Source organism: Hylobates moloch, unplaced genomic scaffold (genome assembly GCF_009828535.3).
Source record: "Hylobates moloch isolate HMO894 unplaced genomic scaffold, HMol_V3 SCAFFOLD_16, whole genome shotgun sequence".
Classification (NCBI taxonomy): domain Eukaryota; kingdom Metazoa; phylum Chordata; class Mammalia; order Primates; family Hylobatidae; genus Hylobates; species Hylobates moloch.
Window position 1 is genome coordinate 25,172,984 of NW_026652291.1, and position 26,507 is coordinate 25,199,490.

The 26,507-nt window shown below is 37.6% G+C and overlaps 1 protein-coding gene and 1 long non-coding RNA gene across 11 annotated transcripts in view; one reads left to right on the forward strand and one right to left on the reverse strand.

The window, feature by feature from the left end:
• DIO2 (iodothyronine deiodinase 2) overlaps positions 1-26,111 on the forward strand; it is a 168,976-nt gene extending 142,865 nt beyond the window's left edge. For 7 of the 10 annotated variants that reach the window (XM_058429776.1, XM_058429774.1, XM_058429778.1 and 4 more), the window contains 3 exons: positions 12,169-12,443; positions 17,348-17,455; positions 20,390-21,274. In XM_058429776.1, the coding sequence (XP_058285759.1) occupies positions 12,222-12,443; positions 17,348-17,455; positions 20,390-20,989 (930 nt within the window). In that variant the 5' untranslated portion in view covers positions 12,169-12,221 and the 3' untranslated portion in view covers positions 20,990-21,274. Of the gene's footprint in view, positions 1-12,168; positions 12,444-17,347; positions 17,456-20,389 lie in introns of all 10 variants that reach the window. The other 3 variants (XM_032180177.2, XM_058429781.1, XM_058429782.1) reach the window with 3 other exon arrangements.
• On the reverse strand, positions 6,342-12,369 carry LOC131381549 (uncharacterized). Its single transcript, XR_009210366.1, has 2 exons — positions 12,206-12,369; positions 6,342-7,521 (listed from the first exon to the last, which is right to left on the reverse strand). It is a non-coding gene; the product is annotated as an uncharacterized LOC131381549 (long non-coding RNA).
• Positions 26,112-26,507: the final 396 nt, after the last annotated feature.

The following is a 26,507-nucleotide window of genomic DNA, read 5'->3' on the forward strand; positions in this document are numbered from 1 at the left end:
ATGTGAGAAGATAATTGGGTACTTGCTTGGTGGCCTGTGATATAATCCGTATTTCTTTACTGTTACTTTGTTTTGATACATTTAATCAAGGTGGGTCACAAAAGTGATTAAAGTACTGACTTGGTGTCTAAAGAATGTGTTTAATCTGCTTTGTGGATTTTATTTAACTTTGTCTACAACATGGGCAGACTAAGCCAACTCCCAAATTGAGTAGGCAACTTTGAAACCAAGTCTTACAAAAGATTCCCTTAAGAATGATAGCCTTAGGAGTAGCAGAGATATGCTGTTCCCTCAGAGAAGAAGTTCCATTCTACTCTAAAAATGTATAATTCACTTTTTCAACTTTTTATGAATATAAATAAAAGCTCAAACTTTTAGATTGTAACAGAAGTCCTTTCCTGCTGACTTGAATGCCATACCTAACATAACTTTAGTTGAGTCCATCCCTGGTTAAGATTGCCTTTCTACCTCTAAAACTTTAAATCACCCCTTTCCTCTCATTACTATTGTAGCATAATTCCTTCACATTTGTTAACAGCAACACAACATATTGCCTACAAAACCTTTTCTAGCCCAAAGTTTTACTGAGTTTTAACATGCTATGTTCTAACATATATTTTAAGTGTAGTCATTTTAAAGAAGGCACTATCGTGCTTGACGTACTAATTGGCAAGGTATGTAACTTCACCTAGGGGCTATATGTTAAGCCAATAACACAGTCATTGATGGGTGAGACTGAAAATATTATTAATGGGTTTTTCACCATTAGTATGATACAATTAAAAAAATAAAATTTCAAATAGCAACGTCAAGCACGTACCAATAGAAACAATACTTCCAGGCTGGACATGATGGATTATGCCTATAATCCTGGCACCTTGGGAGGCAGAGGTGGGAGGATCTCTTGAGCCCAGGAGTTTGAGACCAGCAAGACCCCATCTCTACAAAAAATAAAATAATTATCTAGGCATGGTGGTATGCTTCAGTAATCCCAGCTACTCAGGAGGCTGAGGCAGGAGGATTGCTTGAGTCCAGGAGTTTGAGGCTGCAATGAGCTATGATTGTGCCACTGCACTGCACTGAAGCCTGGGCAATGAAGCAAGACCCTGTCTCAAAAAAAAAAAAAGAAACAAAGAAATAATACTTCCATTTTTCCTCTGTATATTTCACCAATAATAACCATATATAGCTCAAGTAGAATGCCAATCTGTAGACCTTTTGCTATTTAAAATTAGCAAATAGTTAAACAATATGAAATTGCTGTTTTTGTACGTTAAGAAAAGGTTGAATGTGGTAGTTTCATATGGCACAAGGTAAACAAACAGTATCTCTGTGAAGAGGTTCAATTTTTCAGAGCTATTAAATGAAAGTTGCTAAATAAAACATTCAAGAATATAGGAAATTTTTTGCATTTTCCAGTTACTTATATTTCTCCCAATAAATATAAACTGAGTCTTGCTTCCTGTCCTTTAATGTCAATGATTATGGGAACCAACATTATTAAAAGAAGGAAAATAAGCAAAAGAAATTCATAGTGGGGAAGGCTAGGTAAATAGAAACCAATGAAAAATGCAGATTGTTACAAACTTTGTAATCATTTCTGTTTGACAGTGTTTATCTCTTTAAATGTTTATTTTCTTACTCATTTTTATTTCATTTTTATGTGTCTCATAAAGTTGGATATCACTCAATGTTTAGCTCTTTGGTGTCTGATCGTAGAAAGCAGATTGCCCTGGCATTTTTATGTATTGTAGGAAAAGAAAGTCATTTTCATGTATTGAGATTTATTATTTGAATATGTTTTTCAATATAGCAAAGCACACCTACAAAATTTAATGTACATGCATATGCGAGTGTGCTATACTTGTAGAGCATCAGGCAAAATTTTATACCTCTGTTGGAGAGAATGCAGAGAATCAAATAGTTACACACACTTCTCCCCTCCCACCTTCCTCCTCTCTCAGTAATCGGTGATATGGGGAAGGGTATTACATTTTCCATAAAAACCTCCAAAACATCCATTCATCACTTTCTAGGCTTGGGGTTGTTCTGGAATGGTAAATAGTTGAGAAGATGACAGATCACTGATGAAAGAGATTATTACTTGTAGGACAAGGTCAATGACCCAGGAAGGGGAATGACTTTAGAGAGTAAGGTGCACAGACCTATTATGAGTTGCACTAAGAAGTTTATAGTCATACAGTATTTGTTTTTATGGTAAATTGCTTGTTTTTTGTATCAATGAAGTTTCATTATGAGAAACTTCTCATTAAGAAACACATTAGTTTGGTATTGATTACTTCTATGAATTCTTATCATCTGCTTCTATTTTATCACAGTTGTCAGATTCTTATGACCTGGATGGCAATTTCTTGTCATACCTTGTAGTACATTGCATTTTGGGATAGATGTAAATGAATAAACTGAGACCACCTCATAATTTAAAAAGCAATCTTACTCTGAGTCAGCATGCGTACTGCATACCATTAAAAATGAATGGGAAAAAAAGAAAATGACTGTGGTTCAATAATTTACGAAAATGTTATGGTTTTATTATCTGTCTCTAACTTTTTAAAAACACCTATCACTGTAGCATGTAGGTACTCAGACAAAACATTGGTTTCTAGCTCAGAAATGATGGAGAAAAATTTCTATTTCCCATATATTTCTTAGTAGCTTGACAGATGATTGTCAAAGAGTGAGCAAAAAGGTAGATATAAGAGAAAAAAAATCAATTAGCCAGCTAATTTATATGATGCTTTCTGTAGACAATAATACCGTTGTAGATATTCTGGGAAAACCAAAAACTTCACTGGAACATCCTTCAAATTACACAGGAAGCAAGAAGTGAGTAGGGGTTATAAAGATGGACACAAGATTGGTTAGGAGCTTATGCCGAATAGTTCCTTATACACATCATTCTACTTTTGAACATGTTTGAAATTTTTCCATGATAAAAAGTTTTTTTAAAAATCTCAGGATTTAACTGTTTCCCAGCAGGAATTTATACTCTGAATATGGAAATAAGAATGTTCGTTGTACACATATACGACAGACTCTGTATTTCATAAATACTTCCTATTTTCATGAAATCTTGATGTCTACCTCATTCTTGAGATGGCCTATACAATTCCACTACCAGTAAACATGCTCAAAGTCTCTAGCCATGCCTCCTATGCACTGTTCAGGTGACTTGTCATGAGAGGACAGAGGTAAGAAGCACCACCAATAAAGAAGCAAGAGTAATTTCCTGAGGTTTAGACTGAGGAGAATTGGAAGAATGGAAATGTAGATTCATGTCATTTTTAGTTATAAGCCCATTCCTCCCCACAAGCAGCATTAATATTAGTTATTATATTACCACTAATATGCATACTAAGATTAATTCCAAAGGCTCTAATATTATCTAGTCACTAATTTGGAATGTCAGCATGTTTTATGAAAATGTCTTGGTGAGGTACCTGGCCAACCCCAAAATGAAAGGAATGGGCTAAGCTTGCAGTGAGCCAAGATCGCACCACTGCACTCCAGCCTGGGCGACAGAGCGAGACTCCCTCTCAAAAGACAAAAACAAAACAACAACAACAAAACACACACACACACACACACAAACCAAAGATTGTAACAAACTTCTTTCATTTTGTTGATCTCTATCAACTTTATGCTTATCGAGAGAAGGTTATCCATTCCTAATTATGTTCTAAGGTCAAAAAAAAAACCACGTAAGTTCCTCTCATAGTGATTTATAATAAAATGTTACAAACATGACATATACAAAACAATCGTTTTAAACTTGTTCCATTATCAAATACCACATGAATGAATTTCATTTTGCAATACTGTATTTAGCTGGGCCTGTGCATTTTCTTTGTTAACCCTTTATTGACTCTGGCTTCACACAGATTTGGGTAATTCTTTCTCTATACTCTACTGTATGATTCAGTTCTATTATAGCACGTATTATAGCACAAAAAGAAGCATCATGTTGCCTTCCTTAGTTTATATGTCTGTCTCCTCCTACTGGTCTCTAAATTTTTTTGAGACCCAGGATCATTTTCAATGCCCAGCACAATGACTAACTTTGTAGCTTTCAACAAATGTTTGTTGTAAGTGAATGGATAACTCAACCAAAAAAAAAAAAAAATGACTTACAGTTGTCAGTCCTTTGAGTGATTTTGAGTAGATTTTCTAATGTAGGCCAGTGTCTCTTGGCTTTTTCCTATTCCTTTTCTCACATATCCCATGTCTTTACACTGGGGCTACAGATAGAAAAGGGAAATATTTTGCCCACTGACTTTCAATTTCATATTCTGTCATTGAACTAATTGCACTCTACTTTTCTAATATTTAGCATCTATTGCGATGAAGGCAATCAAATGCTATTTATTATTGCACTGTCCTCAAATTCCTTATGACATCCATTCATCTAAATCCAGCCCTACCTTCCACCTTTCTGCTTCGCCATTTGCCTTTTCCAACCACTGGTACCCTCTAACGCCTTCTAGAAGAGTGAGTCTGTTGTATAAAAAGACAATCTTTTGAGATCCATAATTTTCAGGTCCCAGGACAGTAGGGAAATATTTCTTTGTAGGATGACTTAAATGATCTCTTAAAGAGCATGCAAAATAGTACCCAAATTATTGGCAGACATTGCATTTTTTTCTTTTTTCCTTTTGAGATAGAGTCTCACTCTGTGGCCCAGGCTGGAGTGCAGTGGCCCAATCTCGGCTCACTGCAACCTCTGCCTCCTGGATTCAAGTGATTCTCATGCCTCAGCCTCCCGAGTAGTTGAGGTTACAGGCATGCACCACCACGCCATGCTAATTTTTGTATTATAAGTACAGATGGGGTTTCATCATGTTGGCCAGGCTGGTCTCGAACTCCTGGCCTCAAGCGATCCACCCACCTTGGCCTCCCAAAGTGCTGGGATTAGAGGCATGAGCCACCTCACCAGGCCCAAACATTGCATTTTATTGAGGCTTTACTTTGATAAGCACATTGTCCATTAAAACGTCAGTGATTTTTCTCCTATGTTTTTAAAAGTTTTTCTACTCCTTTCTGGTCCAGGAAACTTAGAGAGCATTTGTTTTCCAGGGTCAGGAATATTTGGCCAGCTTTTATTTCTATTCTCCCTTGAATCTTGGAAAATAAATGGAATGTTATGTGGTAATTTAGAGGTAAGGAACACACCTCTCTCGAGGGCTCCGCATCAGGTTCAGTTTAGGGTTGAGTTTAAGATTCAGGTTGATAATTATTATTCTTTAGGCAAAGAACCTGCCCATTAAGTTCCTAGTTACAGATAATTTTTTCTATTTTCCACTACATCCAAAGTTTCCATCAAGTTAGGTAGAACGGGTTGGTAATTGAAACTAAAAATAATATGTGGCCTGCCTGCCAGGATCTGTTGTTTTTTTTTTGTTTGTGTGTGTGTGTTTCTTTGTTTTTGTTTGTTTGTTTCTTTTCACAAAGAAGGTTTGTTTCTTTTCACAAAGAAGGTCTTATTAGAAGGAATCTATTGACTTAGGCAGGTCTGAAAAAACTTGTCAAGTTTTTTTATATTGAATATTTTTAGAATAAAGCTAAGTTTCTTATAAACTTGAATATATTACTCATCGACATGGCATAAATATGAAAAAAACATTTTAACCTCCATTTTGCAGGTAGAAAAATAAAATCAGAGATTTGTTTCTGGTCATATGGGCCTGCATGGCCCCAGAAATAGATTCTGTGACTTATGATTGAAGTCCACCAGAACATGACATCTCTTGATAAAAGGCAAATGCCAAACTGCTGAGTGAGTTGGTATTATTTAACATTTATCAGAAAGCAATAGAGATATTTGCTTTGAGGAGTTTGAGGTCCTAGATTTGTGTATCATTTAGCTCATTACTGATAAATCATAAAATGTCTTGGTTTTATTTTGGGAAGGCAGATATAGAATCTTTAAAACATGACAGAAAATTCCCCTGACATAGTAAAGCATGGCTATTTGGAAATTTGTTTATATCTCTGTTTTGAAAATAATCATTTAGCTAAGTGGTCACATCCTGATAAAAGACTCCCAGTGTCCATCTAATAAATGAGACTGGATGTAAAAATAGATTTGAATTTCATGCCTTATATTTTGTCCTTGGAAGACACACTAATGCTTTCCTGTCTACTACCTCTTAGAAAAGCATAAGGATTCACTTAATCTGACAAAAAATTTAGTCTTCAAAATTGAAGTGGAAACAGAACAATAATTTATAAATTATTGTGTTCCGCCAGTTGCTCAGTTGTGTTGTTTATGTAACGTTATGTAGTAACTTATTCTGAATCATTATTTTAAGAGTACCACAAGCTTAAAAAGGTTTTGAGAGATTATTTTATTAGCCTTCCTCCCTACCTTGTGAGTCCACTGATAACATTTTCATAACCTCCCTTGGTAACGCACTCATTATACAATCATCCTCATTGCAGGTATTTTATCCTCTTACCAAACAGAAATTTGTCATGCTACAGTTAATTCTATTAGCTTCCTCATTTCCACTGAGGTTAGAATAGAATATCTAGTTTATTTTCTTTGAGCCTTACTTAGTGTACTGATTCTTGAGAGAGGAGGTGTGGCATCCTTTGCTCTCAGTGGGAACAAACTACACCATTACCTCTGAAATGGCATGAGCCAGCATGTTTCTTAGTATATTTTGTCATGCTTGGTGTTCACATGTTCAGCATATGAGGGAGGTGATGGATAAGTGACTTTTTAAAAAAGCTGCTGTAAAGCCTTTTATAAAGAATGACCTATTTTATTTTAAAACTTAATATCATCTGGTGGTTTCCTATGAGCCGACGAATGAAACATAGTAAAGGAAATGTTGTTCCAGAGATGATGACTTTTTTTGACCATTTTCCTTTGTTTCTTTTGGTCTACTGCATTGGGTCAAGGATTTAGGGAGAAAGAAGAGATTGAGTCACAGTTTCAGAAAAGAAAGGGTGAGTTCAATTTCCTCATTTTGAGCTTTTTCTTTCTTTCTTTTTTTTTTTTTTTGATGCTGAATGAATTCACCATGTATAACTTTACAAAGTCTTCTTCTCGATTCCCCTACCACCCCTCTTCCCACACCATCCCAAACTCCACGTGTCTCTAGAGGTTGATAAACTGTTCTTAAAACCAAATAACAGTCAAGGCACCTGGAGAGGTTTGGGCAGCAGGGAGAGGGGATTGGCTATCAATGTGGATCCAGACCAGGCCAATCATAAGTGAAGTCTATTGTTGTCTCCTAACAGCTGTTCTGTGGCCTCTGTGAAATGCGGTGGTGGCTTTCATCCAGATACCGGACAACTGTTGCCTCACAAAAAGCATTGCCACATTTGGCATTAATTGGCTGTCTGTTGGTGGCCTCCACTGGCAACTCATTGAGTCTTTTCTTTCCCTGCCTTTCTCCTACCATCTTTACTTTCCTTTTTCTCTTCATTTTTGCTTTCCCTCTCCTTTTTATTTCCTTTGTCTTTTTTTCCCCCTCTGTCTTACCAGTAGGTAGCCTGGAAAAAAAAGAGAAGCAACAGTTACTGAGGGAAGAATGCATTAACACCTCGGATGGGTGCTGTCTGCCAGCACTACAGAGGAACCTACGAAGAGGGCTGCTGGGAGAGAATGCTCATACCTCCCAAGGCTTCAGCCTGCCCTCCCGCCCCCAAGTTGCTTTGCTCAAGGTGTGTCAGAGTTTACTCTGGGATTGTGTATTTTATCCATTGAGCTTCTCCTTTCATCACAAGGCAGAGAACACGGCTGTGTTTGTGGAATGGATGGGCCCACAGGGAATTTTGAGTGATTCAGTAGTTGTGGTGTAAGCTGTTCGTCATAACTCCCTGTCAGGCACAGTCAATGGAGGCAGAAGGTTATACAGTTTGTGATTCCTTGCTCTGATAAGAGCGGCACTGTTTTAGGGGTTATGTATGGCAACCATATTCTCAAATCCAAAATCAGCATACCTGCTGTTTCCAGACATTTTTGGATTTATAATGTATTCATTTGACATGTTTTTAAGAAAGTAAAAATGAAATGCCATTTTTTTTTTATTATGCACTTGACAAATCACTGGAATTAGAAAGAACAAAATTCCATGAAACAAAGGCAGCTTGAAAGTCCATGGTATGAGTTGTTAATATCACAGGACTATCTGGATGCTCGTCTGCTCTTTCAAATAAGAATAAGGAAATAGTAGTGGCAACTGTTGTACTTAAAATTTCCAAGTCTGCTTTCAGATTATCCAACTTTATTTTCTCAATCTCAATTTTAGAGTCAAGAAGAGGACTAAAGAAAGGCTTGTGACTCATATGCTTGTTATTTTCCAACCAGAAAGAGGCAACAGTGGGACATGATGCTCTTTTACTATGGGAATATAGAAAAGTTAAACAATTTTGCAAAGGTTTTTTCAAAAAAAGCCCAAAGCATTTTGCCCTAGGCTGCTTCTCTTTGGAATTTAAAACCCGTGTAGAACATCGTATGGGGAAATGCAACCGACATGGCCCTCGTTGGTTTGCATTTAACTCATTACTTTTTGATTGCTAAGAACACATACATGACCAAGAAGATAACCAAGCCCTTTGAAAGAACATATGAAATCTAAACAAGGAACTTGAGTCGGGACAGTCTTAAACAGATGTGAAGTCCTCACAGCCTTTGCCATTTTGAAGATTAAATTACTAGCAAACCACTTTCAACAAGGGTTTTGGTTATCAGAGTAATGACCAGGACCCATAACAGACATTAAAGAAAAAAAGTGAGGCTTATTTAGAGTTAGGGAAAATATCCCAACACCAGCTTGGACTCCCTAATTTTAGTAATCTGCTTTCTCTCATCTATATGATGGGAAAAGTCATACTCTGTCACCTTAGGATTATTCTGTTACTTAATGAGTATAAAATTACTTGAAAATCAATGTAATAAATATTCTTAATAACTGGAACAAGCAATTGTGCACCATAAATAAAAAAAGAAATAGCTTTGGAGAAATGTAATTTCTTGGATGGACAGATTGTCTATCTGCTAGAGGAATGGCCCTCAGTTTTGTGATTTGTTTATTCATTCATTTAGAAAAATGATAGAAGAAATCTGAGAAATGACATAACCAGATTGGCTGTGTATCTTTTTGTTCTCTTATTTAAAAAAAAAAAAATCCCGTCAAACACTTCTAACCTCAATAAATAAATAAATAAATAAAAAGAAACAAAAGTCCCCAACAGAATCCTAATTCTAATTTATAGTCACTTAAAATCTGGATATGCTTTGAACTTCACATTTAAAAGAAAGGTTTTTCTGATTTTCTATCAATCCCTGTCCTTAGCTTGCCATTTACAAACATACTTTCCTCCTTCAGAGCAAAAGCAAGTGAGAGAGAATTGGTTTAAAGCTGCTGAAGTCTCCACTGCAGGGGAGCACTGGTTTAATTCCATCAAGGTAGAATGAAGGTCTGAGAAGGGGAGAGATTTTAAGGCTTGGGCAGTGAGTGGAAGCAGCATTTCCTGAGTCTACACCTCCTTCTGCCATTGTTGGTGGGAACTATGGCAATATAGCTTTCACATCTCCACCAGTTAAAATACCGTGTTGTCAACTCCCTGCCTTTGTTCTTTGTTTTTTCCCATAAGGACATTGAGTAGTTTGAGAAGATACATGCAGTAAATGTACATTGCATACATTAGTAATATTATTTTGCTAACATTGTATGCTAGTCATAGGGAAGATATAATTTTTCTATATGGTTTATATTATTTTTCTAAACTTTGAAGTCTTTAACAATTTCGTCCATGAGATGCAAATTCAAAACTCATCAGGAGCCAAACTAACGAAAAAAATGAAAGAATTTGTAGGGAATGCTGAGGGTTGTGTCACAAGAGAGGGCATTGCACAAGGCCACCACGTTTTACAATTCCAGGGCACCCCCATTCACATCATATTGTATGTGAATGGTGCCCCCTAGTGTAGAGCAATGCAGAGGCCCTCTGCATGCCCTGTTCATTCATTCATTCAGAACATCCTCAATGAGCCGACTGTGCGCCAAGCATGGTTCTAGGTGTTGGGGAGGTAGCAGTGAACAAAGTGGACAAGAATCCCTGGTCTCACGGAACCTAAAGGCATTCTCTTTTGATTATTGTTTTTTTAAAGGCAAAAAAGCAACCTGCCAACCAAACAAAATGCATTAATATGCAGAATTCAGCTCACGGGACGACAAATTAATGACTCTTGTCTAGGCTTTTAAATTATTTCTGTGATCATGAAGGTTTTAGCCATATGGAAAAAGTATGCAATACACTAACCGCAAGCTTGCACCTACTGCTTAGCTTATGCCTAATGAGAGCTCTGGCTACGTAGAAAACTCAGCTAATTAATTTTCAATTACAATTTTACACCCCATCCCAAAGTCTGTACTTGCCTTACCTTCTTCCAAGAAAACATAATTCCTAGAGGTGATCTATTAGATAACACAGGATGAAAAGGTAGAATAAAGTGGGGGTCATGCCATTCTGCCAAAGTATTGTCTGCCTAAATATCTGTCCTAAAAACTCATGGGAGAGGCAAGCCAATGAACAATGGTCAATGTGGCACCTTGAACCAATTCAGTCTGCTCTTAACTTCCTATATATTTAATTAAATTTTTTTCAAACAAAAAGGAATTAAAGTATCACGTCTCTTAGGGGTTATGCTAACAGAAGCAGGTGAAACACCGAATTTAAAGAGCTTTCATAAATAATTAATTTCTCAGCCTTATGGCTTCTTAATGCTATTCAATGGAAAGTTTTAATTTTATCTGCAAAATGAAGCTAAAAGAATGTCGCCTAGCTCCTTCCCTGTCTGGAGGAACTTGGATTTTTTTTTTTTTTTTCATTAGAAGCTTGGGTAAAACTAAAAAGAAACCTGTATTCAAGTTTCTGCAAGAAGCTTTAAAGAAATGCTGTGATGGTACTCAAATAGTTTACAAGTTTTCCACCTACAACTCACTTTGCATTTTCTTAAATAGTGACTCAAAAAAATTTAAAGGACCTAGGTCACAGATCTTACGAAGAGTTGGAGTCATGGTATAAAGGTATAAAGATTGTATATAAATGTTCATATTTTCCAAGAAACAGAGCAAAGACCACCTGTGATAACTCTTCCTTTTTTCTACCTGCCTTCCAGGATCCTTTCTTTCCAAAACCCCTCATAAATTAATGATAATGATAATCGGAAGAGAGAGTGTTGGCCATATCAATCTGCACATTATATTAAATTACTTTTCCCAAAGTTTGGAAGCATTTCCTGAAAGCTGTCAAGGGTATTAGTTTTTTTCTCTCTCTTTAAATCACAAAGCAAAATTCCACTGTCTCTCCCCCACCCCTTCTACAAAAAAAAAAAGTTGTTGAGTTTTGCTTTTCTATTCACTGCAGTCCTGGCCAAAGTAAAGCCCTCTTTCTCAATGACGTCAAGATCTTTACCAAGATTAGGCTTTCATTTCTCTATTGCAGCAATTAGCCAGGGAATGTATAAAAGGCGTCAGGGAGACTCACTGGGCTGCAGAGAGAGGCACTTTGCACCACAGACAGATAGCAAGAAGGGAAAGACAGAGAGTGAGAAAAAAGAGGAGTCAGTCGCTCCTGGGGAAGGGAGACAGTGAGACTGGGAGAAAGAGAAGCACAGAAAGTGTGTGTAAAACAGAGTAAAGAAAGAAAAAAAAACTACCCTTAAAGCACATTAAAAAAAAAAAAAAACTCTGGCAATTCAAGAAAGAAACAGGCTACGTTTAAAGAGCATAGAGACAATGAAAGGCTAAAGAAAATTTTAAAATCTCTGCCACAGTCTCATAGGTGCTTGAAATGAAAGTAGAACTGCCTGTCTTTAACGGACTCTGACAGGGGTAACTGGATTAGGGACGAGTACGCCAGTTTTTTTTTTTTTTTTAACATCTTAAATCCTGAAAAAAAAAAAAAAAAAAAAAAAAAAAAAAAGCAGCAGCTCCGAATTGAATGAATTGATGGGCACACTCCAACTGCTGGGCTGGAGAGACTGGACTTAGTCTTGCCATTTCTGCTTCTTTGAAAGAGGAGACAACTTGGGCTTCCTTTAATTTAGTTTTTTTTCCCCTTCTCCCCCACCCCCCAACCTTCCCCCTTACCTCCCCCACCCCCTTTATCACCACCCCCCTTTTAAATAAGAGGGTGAAGGGGAACCAGAGCGCACAAGGGAACTGACTCAGGAGGCAGAGAAGATGGGCATCCTCAGCGTAGACTTGCTGATCACACTGCAAATTCTGCCAGTTTTTTTCTCCAACTGCCTCTTCCTGGCTCTCTATGACTCGGTCATTCTACTCAAGCACGTGGTGCTGCTGTTGAGCCGCTCCAAGTCCACTCGCGGAGAGTGGCGGCGCATGCTGACCTCAGAGGGACTGCGCTGCGTCTGGAAGAGCTTCCTCCTCGATGCCTACAAACAGGTGAGCTGAGCTGAGAAGGGCTTCTCCCTAGGTCTACAGGGGCAGGGGCTCACATGCTGGGGACCAGAGACCACTGGGAGATTGGGGTGAGAGCTGTGAAGCCCTATTTGTGGGGCTGCCAAGTGAGCCTCTAAGTTTACTTTCCACACCTGTTGCACAGGTTAGCTTGGTAGGGTGACAGCTATTAAGCCATAATGACTCTGTGTGACCTAATAAGGGGTCTTTCTACTAAGGGTTGTTAATATCTTGCTGTGATTTGGGAGTAGAAGGCATTTGTGCTGGTACAATAACTTGGGAAAAGTCAAAAAATGATGGGGAAGAGGAGACTGCTGCATTTATTCTGCTCTTGCCATAAACTAGAATTTTGGGTTTTTTGCTTGATGGGAGGCTGTGTGAGGTACACTGAGGAAGTATGTTTGAGGGGTGGGTACTGAAAAGCAAGAAATGAGAAATGCTACTCAAAACTCTCAGAGAGTTGACAAGATAAGAAAATGGTCATAGAAATTGTCATTGGGCATCATAGCTGCTTGGTTTCTGGTAGAGGTAAGAGTTAATGAAAGCCAGCAGCTGTGTGCCACCTCCTCACATTGATTTAAATTTGAACCCTTTGGAAGCGATTTTCAGGCAGTGATCCTGAGGTACTAGATATCAACTTGCAAAAGAAAAGTCTGAAAACTAGCTGTTGGAAATCCAGCGTTTGTAAGGGAAGCCTCCTTTACTTTGTTTCTCAAAAATAAAATACGTTGCCCTAGAAAGAGATGATGGGTCTGTGGTTCATTAAATCTCAGAACTGTTATGATATTAGAGCAGTGGTCTCCCTTACCTGCTCAGGTAAGGGGCTGCTGTCTCAAAATCAGAGGCAGTGATCTTAGTTTCTAAATGAAAAATACTGTGTTCCAGGCTTTTTGCTGGTGAGAGATGTTAGTACAGCATTTTCAACTAAGATCTTCAGGGGCACAGAGGATGATTTTGGCCCTGGTCTTCTGTTAGTTTTCCCCCACCTGCTATGCCCATATGACTTCTAAAGGTCCCCTCCACCCCCTCAACCAGGCTTGAGAAGAATGAGCTATTTTGGCAAAAGTAGTTATCAAAATAGCCAATCTTGGTTTCCCTAAAAGTGTTGTGGGACCTTGCCCAAGATGCCAGAAAAAGCAACTGTACATCTGTATTTTAGAGGAATATAGAAGCCAGGTGTTCAGTGAAGTGTTGTGTTTTAGGCAGGCAGCACCTTAGAACCAGAGACCGGGAACTCGAAATAATAGAGGCGCAAGGGAATGCATCCTCCATAAATAAACACTAGAAAACTAAAACCATGCACCAAGAAAAGGAAAGAAGTAACTTGTAAAATTACAAAGAATTCAGGACAGGATTGTTCTTCTGAAAATCAGATGTTCAAGAAGAAAATATCTGTTGTGAACTAGGGAAATTTTACCACAATACATGTCTTTATTATTGGTAGTAACCTAAAGAGGGTTTGTGTTTATTGTTGTTAAAAATATGAATAGCAAGAGCTCTTATTAGTAGATGGAAATTCTTTTATGAGAATATGAATTGGTGCTCAAAGTTCTAACAGTAAAAACTCATTTATATTGTGCATGTCAGCGAGGACGAGAGATCTAGAAAAGTAGATATTGAATTGATCATTTCATTTCCACAAAAGTATACATTGAATGGGAAGTTTTTAATGGTTTGTTTTAGTGGAAGGCAATTTGAAGGCAGGTGGAGGAGTACGCAAGTATATCAGACATACTATTAATTAGGAAGTTCCCTCTTCAACATCATATTTTATACGTGTTAGCAGATACCATGGAAATATCAGTGATTTGATCTCAGTATATTAAACTCTTACTTTTTGGAAGGACAGTTGCTTTTTGCCTATAAAGTAAAAAAAAAAAAAAAACAAAACAAAACACTTATTGGAAGAATTTTACTTATATACATATATTTCTTATATAAATGTCATGTTTCATTAAGAAAAACGTGAAAAAAGTCATCTCTGACATAAACAATGGGGGCTGTAATGTTACCCACAAATATTAAGTGAGGTTGTTTCTCCCATTAAGCAATTTATTGAACATAAAATGGAAAAGCAAACAAATACCTCTTTAATAAAGTTTATTTTTTTTTCACCAATGTATAGTGTTCCATTGTGTTGCAATATGTTGTTATTCCTATTCCAGGAAGTTGGGAAGGATGAGTTATTTGTTTTTTCTTTTTGCATATGGTTTGTATATTCCTCTTCTGTATTTCTTTGTCCCTGCCTACTGATTTGATTAGTGACCAAGTTCACGACTAATGTTATTATGTTAGCTTTTGATGATTTATGTAATAGCTACCATGTGCAGAAGCAACCCCAGGACCCACATATCCAGAGACAAGACTGGACTGGGTGTATGATAAATGGAAACATTATGAACACAGCTGGAACTGAATGATGGTCTCTTTCTGTCTTCAAGTATGGCAAAGGTGGTGGTTTCTGTGGTGGCATTTGAGGGTCACTCAGAACCTCTCAACCAGGTTGAATCACTTCTCTGAATGCTCTTGTGATCTGTGCCACTGTCTTTGGGTGTAGTCATTTCTAGAGACATTGTAGGAGGTTCTGTTTGAGATGGCATCACACTATTTCATAATCCTGACTTGCATTATTTTGAGGCTGCCCATCCCCAGAAGTGAAGTTTTCCAGGATGAGAGGGGTGTGTGCCCATGTGATACAACTACACATGTGATTTGCCGTTATTAATTCTCCTTGTTGCTGCATGTCAGATGCCTGGAAAGATACGTAGAGAAAGTGGAGTAAAAGTATTATCCCTGTGTTTTGCCTCCACAAGGGGCAACACAGAAATAAAGACAGAACAAAATATTTTCTTTTTTTTTGTAAATAAACCCTTTCTTAAAAGGTTGAAAAGGATTTGAATTAACTTTATGGAGAAGCCTCTAAAGATAATGTGAGTTTAGTAAGGGATGGATTCTGTGTACAATTTTCATTGAAAGGAAAGTCTATAGACACTGGTGAGAGACCCTGAGGTGAATAAAAGGTGTTTGTTATTTAAGTTTCTTTAGTCAGTGTCATTGCTTCTGAACAGTATATCCTTGTGTTGGTGCTCAGAGACTAAAAACATGCAACCAATAAGCAAACTGCTCTGTCTGGGAGCCTGGCTCTTACCTAAATGAAGTGTAAAAGTAAACACACAGTATAGATGCTGACAGTCAGTTTAGCTTCTGCACCGTTAATATTGCAGAGGTACAGAAAACATATTCATTTGAACATATAATTTTGGTTTTGAAAGGGTCTCTTTAACATTCTCCTCCTCCTCTTCATTCACCTCAAGTCTTTGACACTAGTTTCCACAATGGAAAATGGCCCTTTTAAGAGAGAAACAGTCCCAAAAGAACACAAAGCAGGCCACAGCCAGAGCTTGTCCATCACTTGGATAAAACATTGGGGAATGATAGAGTTTAGAGCTACATTTTCAAGGTACAAATTAAAAAGAGAATAGCTAAAAGGGAATTGAGCTCAGAGGAAGGAGTACGTAGCCTATTCTTCAACTCTGATTTATTTGGCCAATCTGAATATAAATGGTTAAATCTCTGCTTAATGATAGTTTGGCCATGTTTCTAAGGACATTGATGTAGCCTGGTCATTATGTCAAAGAATTTGAAACTTCCTGATAGTTAATAAAGCCATTTTCAGGGCTTTGGATAGCAAGAAGTATGTGTGAAAATTCTGCTACCACACACCCACCCTTCGTTTTTATAATTTGCTTTACTTTCTGTTATGAGATTATGTGATATATTGTCCACAAGCCTTTCTCAGGCAGTGGAAAAGAAAAAGAAATAAAATCCCAAAACAAAAAACAAGGTTAGTAGTATATGCTGTATTTTCTGCTTCTACTTGATGAATGGTTCTTTTCTCCCCCTTGCCCTGCATTTCACAGTCCACATGCTAAAGCAGCACTTCCTTCTTCCCCACGCACTGAACACTGAACATCATCAAGGGAATCAAATTTTTATATATGCTGTATGTTTATGTTCATGTTCATATTTATAACATTTGAACTTGGCCCAGAGATGTCTTCTGTTGTAAAAATGCAAATCCTTTATTTACCTCCTTTGTTGGTGTTGTGTTGATGTTGCTTGCAAAAACATAAGAAAGGACCACTGTAATCGTGCAGATGAGAGAGATAAAAGTCAGCGATGACAATATCACATTTTACGTATGTCCTTTCTGATCCTTGCAAAATAAAGGGACCCTTTGGGAACATCGGAACTTCAAGACCAATTAGTGGAAATGATGCTTCTTGTGTTTGGGCATTAAATACTGGGCAGGGTTCTCTTTAGAGCGGCTAATGCTGGCAGGGAAAGAGGTACCGACCTAATTACTCTTCCGCAAGAGTAAAAAATGCCTTTTGAATGCCTCTTTGGCAAATATGTCTCATTAAGGACAAAAACCAAACACAAACCCTCTAAGAAGGAGAAATTAAGATGATAGGTAACTTGTGGCCAGACTTTCTGTGCCACTGTGGGAAATTAAAACAAAGTTTGGGAGTACCAGGGGATAACTTGTTTTTGTTGAGCTTCTTTCCTGCAGCCTAAATGTTATTATGGGACCAACTTTATTTTCTTCATCATTTTGGCTCTGTGTCAAGGAATGCTTTGCTCCTGGGGAGAGCAAAGAATCTTCCATCATCGAAGACAATGGTGATTCTCCCAGCCTGTCTCAGCAGGGTGCATAACCCAGCAAACCAAGAAGTTCTCCATTTGAAACTCTGGTCTATTAGGAATTTAATTTTTATGGTGACCAAATGGGGAGATGAGAATGAACAGTAATATCCTTTTAGAATATTTTCTTTTAGGTTAAAGGAAACTTCCATATCTAAAAAAAGTTTTTTTTTTCTTTATTTTAGCTAAATTGTCCTCCATCAGGTTTTAGCAAAGATGGACACATTTTATGACTAGTATATGAAGCTTATAAAAGCAGACTACTGGTCTACTCACATTTGGATTTATGGATGGTGGGTGTGTGTTTTTCCTTCTTAGTTTTATTAATAATATTAATTTTATCTATGCATTTTCTCTTGCCTAGGCACCTTCATGAATGAGAATATCCATTTATGACATTATAACATTCAGTAAGGGACCCTGGCTGCTCAACAAAATAAAAAGAATAGGCCACATTTGTTCTGTGCACTGACCAGATGAGAAAATCAAGGACAGATCAATAACACTGAGTGCTGATTATGGTAGTACTCTATGAGAGGGCTCCAGGATTCATATTTCTAAATGTACCTGCCTCAGTGAGCTTATCCGTCACCCAAATATGATTATGTTCATTGCAGGTCAGGGTTATCATTAAGCGTAAAATTCTTCACTGACCTAGCTTTATAACAACTAGCATTCATTCAATAAAATAAATACTTTCCAGTCTAACCCTAATCCTAACAAAATGCTAAATCCCCCACATAAAGAGCATTATGAATTTGGTTAACTTTCCTAATTTTTTTATTTTAGAGTGACAGTGTTGTACTTACTCTAAATTTCCCAAGGCAAATTAGTCTGTGTTTTGAAAAGAATTCTGCAGCTGAAGTATACATTGTTTCTAAGAAGAAGAAGGTGCTTTAACTTTGCAAGAAAATTTACTGCAGGTAATAAGAGAGGCTCCTGTGACTAAAGCATCAGATTAGATTATTCAGTTGAATAATCAGACATAATGAAAGGATCAACAGGTCTGCTTGGATGAATCAGGGGGTTAGAGGCCCATTTGTCAAGGCCACCTAATTGTTCATAGGTTTCAAAAATGATTCCAAAATGCAGAAGAGTGTTTTTACCTATCAAGAACCTACAAGTGTACAGGTTGCTTACTTAACAGGAAGTCACTACAGCAGACTCATCTGAATGCATTTAGGTCTTCTTATCACAGTATGTTGAGGCACACAGTACACATGATATTGTTAAAACATCCCTTCTAGAATCATTACTGTTATTTCAAATGGGAAAGATCTAAAGAGAAGAGACTGCTATCCACTACCTAGATCTATAAAAAAAGAAGTACAAAAAGAACCCATGGATTAAAAGGTTTATAATACCTTCGACGTGTATATCTTTAAATTTGACATATATTTTCATGCCTTAAAGACTAGTGTAGTTCATACGAAAGAATCCAGCTAAATGTGCTTATTAGATTTCTCCATCTAGTGTCACTTGCAAATTAATCAAGAAAGTTAGTATAAGTAAAATAATTTTCTCTGTGGTGGTGACTAAAAAACAAATGTATTTACTTAAATCACACCAGCAGCTTCCTTTCTGAGAAGGAAGATTATTACAGTAAGATTTCTCTTAGAACACTAATAATGCTTATTTCAAACCTTCCCTGCTAGGATTTTTCAGAAGGGAGAGAAAGAACTTTAATTCTTTCTCTACAGTTAAAATGAGTTATGCATTAACATTAGATAGAAGCTTCTGAATAAAAGCCCATGAGTGTGTTATATCAGTTTGGATTGTTACATCTTTAACAATTCACTTCTAAGTGACTTCGATTAACAGTAGCATCATGTGTGGCTATATGTATATGAGGGAAATAAGTCGACCCAGTTGGAAGTATATTGTAATATTAAGATAGTATATAAAAATCAATTGTACTGTCTCTAAGTTGTCCCTAATGTTATTGGCTTTGATTAAACCATTCTAAGGAAGATCCAACTGTATTAATTCAAACTGAAGTAATTGGCTCTTTTATTGTTGCCTGCTTTTATGATCAATTTACAGATTCAAAGGCTGAAAACTTTCCTTCATTCTGTTTTCAACTATTTAAACCATGTGCAAAGGGAGCACATGAAACAATTTTTGTCTCCTCTTCTGCCCCAATATTTTATAATTCAGAGGAGCTTGTTAACAAATTGTGGGGTAGAAAAGTACTTTTTAATGTGACTTCCTAGATAAAAAGAGGGAAACAAGCACACATGGAAAATGAGAAATTGACTTAAAGTAGAACTCTGGAGTAACCATTTTTGTTTCTTTTTGTCTGTTTTTTATTTTTTTTTTAATGGAAATTGTAAGGTTGGAGTGGTAAGAACCACCTTGTAAGCAGTGGCAGTAGAAGCCTCCAGGGAGGATGCCATATTGAGGAGAGTGCAAAGCTTTGCTCAGGGTATTTAAAAAAACAAAAACAAACACAGAATTGCCCAAGAATGATGATGTTCTTTTTCACATGGTGGGGTAGCATCTGATAAGGACAACACACACCCATACAGTTAGAGTGCACAAAGAGCTCTTTTTCTCATGTTGTCCTCCAGTTGCCATATGTGGAAGACAGGCATTATTATTTCCATTTTACAGGTGGGAAAGCTGAATCACTAAAAAGGTTAAGTGGAAATAACCCTTCTTATAAATGGTAGACCTCAGGTTTTCTAGATCTGGCCAAGAATAGAGCCCACTGGTATCATTGGCCATTGGTTGAGATTAAGTGACTTAGTATCATGCAAGGAAATAAAGGTCCTGCCTCGTGTTTCAGAATTCAGAAAGAGGCACCATGTCCCAAGACCCTGATAATTGGTCTTAAAGTAGACCATTTGCTTCTAACTTTTAAAATGAAGTCAATTAATCATTTGTTATAGAACACATGTTAAGAATTGACAGCAAAATAAGGATAGTAAAGGATACCAGCCTTGGCTTAATTTTAAAAAGAGTTAACTCCAGTGCCTTCAATGATGAAAATAATTACCTTCAGTGACTATACGGAATGAAAAAGACTTTTATTATCTTTTGGGCCATTCTTTACATTACCTGCCATGATGCCTCTTTACTAAAATCAATAAATGTTTACCACATGCTCTGAAGGAAATAACACACTCTATTAGAGCCAATTGTAACTATTTAATGTGAATTCAAGTGGCAATGTGTTTAATGTGATACTCTCGCCTTCTTCTTCTTCTTCTTTTTTTTACCATCAGGTGAAATTGGGTGAGGATGCCCCCAATTCCAGTGTGGTGCATGTCTCCAGTGCAGAAGGAGGTGACAACAGTGGCAATGGTACCCAGGAGAAGATAGTTGAGGGAGCCGCATGCCACCTTCTTGACTTTGCCAGCCCTGAGCGCCCACTAGTGGTCAACTTTGGCTCAGCCACTTGACCTCCTTTCACGAGCCAGCTGCCAGCCTTCCGCAGACTGGTGGAAGAGTTCTCCTCGGTGGCTGACTTCCTGCTGGTCTACATTGATGAGGCTCATCCATCAGATGGCTGGGCGATACCTGGGGACTCCTCTTTGTCTTTTGAGGTGAAGAAGCACCAGAACCAGGAAGATCGATGTGCAGCAGCCCAGCAGCTTCTGGAGCGTTTCTCCTTGCCGCCCCAGTGCCGAGTTGTGGCTGACCGCATGGACAATAACGCCAACATAGCTTACGGGGTAGCCTTTGAACGTGTGTGCATTGTGCAGAGACAGAAAATTGCTTATCTGGGAGGAAAGGGCCCCTTCTCCTACAACCTTCAAGAAGTCCGGCATTGGCTGGAGAAGAATTTCAGCAAGAGATGAAAGAAAACTAGATTAGCTGGTTAAAGGTATGATTATAAGAGAGCTTATTGTTTTAAAAAGTTATATAAAGGCAAGGAAATTAAGAACTGAATCCATATTTCAACAGAGCCCTATTGGCAGACTGAAAGACAGGAGTTTATCTATCGGAAGAACATGAATCTCTAACAGCTCCATACTTCTTTCACTACTCAAATGGCATTGGGCTGAGTAAGTAGCCGTATCACCTCTCTTCTTAGTAAAAAGCCCTATGTGAAAAGATCCCAAGATGGAGAGGAAGAAACCCTGATTCAGCATGTGTTCATTCTGCATTGAGAAGGGACTGATACATCTGATGCATGCTTTGAGACCAGAAGAAAAGACTTACCTGAATAATTACTACATTAGGGAAGCTACTGTCTACGTTAAGATAAAGGGTATTGCCTTGGCTCTATTTGGCGTGGATGGAGCCCACTTGGAAAATTCCCAAATATTACAACACGTCCTTGAACCCAGGCCATGTGGTTAGACGTTGGTGTTAAGGTTAGACCTTATGTTAGAGTCGTTTCTGATGTTCCAGCTTCTAGCCATGCAGTGCTCTCAGTCTTCATATCCCAGAAATTATTGGTATATTTCTAGATATCAAGAATGATCCCTCAATCTGGGAGGTTAGAATGATCATCTGTAATCTGCGGGTTAATTTCTAGGCAGGTGGAGAGAGTGCTAAAAAAGAAATGAAACTGACACGCTAGGAAAGAGGAGGCAGAAAGATTTGGAAAATTCACAGGGTTTCACCCTTAAGCTGTAGAGAGTGGGACTTGTTTGTTAGCCACAGAAACATAGAAACATACACAAGGCCAGAAAAAGAAGAAGGAGCTCAACTAAAAGTGGCATAGAGAATACACATATAAAAACAATATATTTGTCATATGCTCCTAGAGAGGAGAAAGGGGGTATTGAAAGAAAAAAAAATACTTAAATATTTGTAATTGTGAGGGGTTTCTTTTGGAAATAGTTACTTTTGAACCATGTATGTGGTATGTATATTTTCAGTGGGTTAATTAGACCCCATGATACCTATTAAAGGAAAACCAGTGGGTCTGGTGCTGCTGGTCTTTTCCTCCCCATTCCTACAATTTCTATGTGGCCCAAGTCATTCCTAATCTCAGTCTCTATAGCAGTGTTCTCTCTGAATGCTGAGCTGAGGAAATTATACATACATACATACATACAAATATATGTATATATATTCTCAGCTGCTGTGGGAGGTAGGTACCATGGCCATTCAGCACAGCCTTGATTTCCTCCCAAAGTAGGTGAGCTATAATGAAGAATAGGTGCAAACAAACAGGCTTACTTCCATTGCAAAATAGAAGAAGAGGAAGTTAGAGATAATTCTGATCAATCATTTTGGAGGCTTTGTTATAAGGCAACCCCTGGTATCACGGAATTTCCATTGACATTTGAATTTGGACTTGGATCTTCCTTTTGTACCATTAGCTGAGGTTTAGTAATCTAAAGTCCCTATAGTATATGATTATAATGCTGTTTTAAAAAATACATATAAAAAATATTTTTTCCTTTTAAAATAGACACTATAGTTTTACCCATAAGTAATATTTAAAGATTATAGCCCCCAAAAGAATGGACCAACCAATTTCATATCATAATTTCTTTTTGGTAAATATGAGACTATTATGAAATCATTGTATATGATTGTATTTAAAGGTACAGTCAAAGGATCTTTTGTCCACTCCATTAATAACTGAATAAAAAATAAATAGAATGGATTTAAAAAACTAAAGTTGAAAATACATTCTTAAACTAGTTGCCTGAAATGAGAAAAGAGTGAGAACTAGGTGTGCAAGAACCAAAAGTATTTTATTTTTTTTAAATGGGAGCAGCATATCGGTCATGTCACTAGCTGGTATATTGTGTAAATACTAAAGCTCCATTGGGACTGATTTTTCATGGCAACATCAGCTTTCTAATGTTTTAAATTCTGTAAAAACCACCCACAAAGAAACAAAGCAAATTGCATTATCTAATGAGTTGCTGGAAAATCATATTGAGAATAATTATTTCAGATTCCTCAGTTGTTAACCTCTACATTCAAGGCTTATCTCTGCCCCCATTGATTTTTAACCTCAAAATGGTGTTGAGATTTACGTGGGACCCTAAAGCAGTGAAATAAAAAACCTAGTTGCGGCACATTCACACTGTTGTCCTTAAACTTCCCCTTTGTTCTATATGTACGATAAAGTAACAGTATGTCAGATAAGCCGGTGGGGGGATGAGATTTGGCTGAGGCAGTGCTAGTCGACTGGGGAAAAGGATGATGGAAAAATCACCCAGTTGTGCTGTATTTTTAAAGAAGGAGGTCGTTTATGTGTGCAGACAATTCTCCCTGAGGTTAGCCCAATGGAGAAATGAAGCAGAGGAAGGAAACAGAAAGACATAGGCTATCAGGGAGGAAGATGTTCAATAGAATATGCAAGAATTTCTGGAAGAAAGGCTGTGGAAGGGCCAATGGAGAAAATGGACAAAGCTCAGGAATCCTACACTATGTAGAATGTCTTGGTGTTATCAGGGTTAAGCCTGTAATTATGTAACCTATTTATCGCAACATGAATTTTTATGATTTCTTGTGATGTAGTCTTTTATGAAATTAACAATAACTAATTATTTTGAGGTAGAGGAAAATCAATGCTTTAGCTGATATGCTGAGAAATTATTAGATTGCCAATACTCACGTACGTATCATATGTTTTATAAGGTATGTTCCTTTGAAGAATTGTAGTTCTTAGTCTCACAGGGAAAAGTGTATCTATTTATATATCAGTATAAATCTATGATATATGTATATCATATATAAAAGTCTGAGTTCTCTTAGTTCCTAATCATGTTTCTCCCATAGGCTGTGTTTACATGGAGCTACCAGTTTAGCCTTTTAAGCTTCATTAGCTTGTCTATTATTGAAATAGTCTCCAAGAAATTTTAGATATTATCATAGCATCTGGGTTTACTCAAACACTTACTGTTTGAAAGACTTATGTCTTGGAACTATCAAAAACTGACTTTATTTATTGCTTAGTGAAACTATTAGTGGGATCAACAATGATTTTCTTGAATGGGCATGAATGGAGATGCCTGCACAGTAATGTAGAAGTGTTTCATACAGCTATTAAAATGTAACTGACCTCCTTAGAGGCAGATTAGTAACTGTTCCTGCTTTGTATAGCTAAGTGACAGCCACTTAACTTACATGACTTTGTTTTTTCACATTGGGTCTCTGGTCCTGTGTCTTCACCTCATTTATAGAACATCTCCTTGATTTTTGGTAATATTGACTTCCCAGTGATCTGTTTAGTTAAATTCTTCTCCCATTAACCAGGAAGTGCTTATTCTCTCATCACGGTGGGAAGAATAGCCTATTGTCTTTCATTTTGCCTAAGTGTATTTTACTATTTGGGCTCTGAAATAAAAATTATGAAATATGGTGAGGTCACATGTTGGTGCTGCCTTGCTGCATAAAATTCTAGAGGGCAGGTTAGAGACAATATGTATGCCTTTGGGAAAATTCAAAGGTGGATTACAAGGTGTCCTCAGCATGCCCTATGGGCTATGTGCAAAGCAAGAGGAATTGACTGATTTACAGGACTTCTCTTTATGTCAATCATAAGAGGATGGATGAATCTGGACATTTGTTCCACCCGACCTCTGACTGATGGTTTGGAAAATAACTTTAATTAGGATCATATGACCATTGAAAAAGGAAAAATGTAGACCCACTGACTTCTGTCCCACTGAAGGATTAATGAAAACCTTTACTAGCATTTAGAGCTTTTCAGAACATCCCCAATGTCATGTGTCTCAGCAGTGGAGACTAAAAGTAAGGCTTTTAATTTTAGGAGGCTTTTTTTTCTCCTAAATGGTATTGCCAAAAATCAGAGTTAAAATATATATAGTCAGATTCCAACTTCCTCCTTCACTCTAAAAATATAATCCAAACCCACTCTTCATATACACTTCTGAAATGGGGCTTAAGTACCAATCTCCGCTTTGCAGTTGGCACACTCTTGGTCATGTCCTGAGGCTGTCTAAGAAAAGAGAGGATCTAGGGTGGGAGAGCTAGAAAGCTGCTAACTGGGAAGAACAAGGCCCCGAGGGCTTGGTCTACCAATCTGGGAAGATTTGAAAACAAACTTCTCACAACTGAAGGAAGGCTGAAGGCTGCTGCAAGTCATTGAGTGGCTTTAGGATGAGCAAAACATTGGGCCACTTCCTAATGCCCTATGTGTATAGTACCAGAAGCAAGGTCTCAGACTTAACAGACCCAGCTCTGTTCCAAGGTGAGTCTGAACCAATAGAAAGCAAACATGTGCAGATATCCAAACAAGACTGCTCATGCAAGTCGGGGCTGGCTGCCCGTCTAAGGCAGCAACAGCAGAGCTCCAGGGAGCTTGTTCAATATTTACCAAGACTTCGAAGACCCAGCAGATGTTTAATGAAGTCACTATTTTGGCTCAAACCCTCCATTTCTCCCCCTCCCCTCAAAAAACAAACAGGTAAACACATAAATGAAAGAAACCCACAGAAGGGGATGGGAAATAAAGAAAATTCTCTCAAGACTTCTCCAGGCCCATGTCACTGGTCAGTGTGGTTTTTACGTGTATTAGGATTGGGGGATGTGAAGAAATAAGTATCCAGTACTTTATAACCAAAGCAATTAAATGATATTGGGTAGGGAATGTTGGCCAGTTTTGTTTAGTTTTGCATCACATTGTCACCAGACTCACTAGCCCAGGTAATCGGGCGCCCGAAGAGGGAGACAGAGATGTGCAGAGTTGACCAGTGTGCGGATGATAGCTACTGACGAAAGAGTCATCGACTCAGTTAGTGGTTGGATGTAGTCACATTAGTTTGCCTCTCCCCATCTTTGTCTCCCTGGCAAGGAGAATATTCGGAACATGATGCTAAGAGTCCTGGGTAAATGTGGTGAGAATGCATGCGTGCATATGCTACTCATATGTGTTTCTCAGTTGCAGAAAATGAACTGCTTTGGAGATTATCAGTAGAAAGAGTGCTATCATATTGGTGCTGAGTGCTATGTGTGCTTATACAATTTGTTCTTATATTTTAATGAACTTTGAATAAAAGAATAAAGCTACTCTTTGGTTCTCTTTGTTTATTTTAACATTTCTCCCTAGAACTTGCCCCAGGCTGGAACATATTCATGGTTGACAAGGGAAAGAGAATCCATCATTCTAATATTTATTCCTTGGTATTTGTGGGCAAAGTAGCCAGTAATGCCAGATTATTTTAATCTCATGCTGTGTGCCAGGGTCTTCAAGGAAATCAAGACAAGTAAAAAGAAAATCTTCAGATACTTTCCATATTTATGAACAAGTTACACACAGAATTCATAGAAAGGGGCCTGTTTAAGAAACTGTGGAGCCAACTTTTACTTTGTTAGATTTACATCTCAGGCTTTCTAAGTGCAATTAATATACTTTCCAAGAGGTTTGTTAAAATGACACACACATATACACACATACATACATGT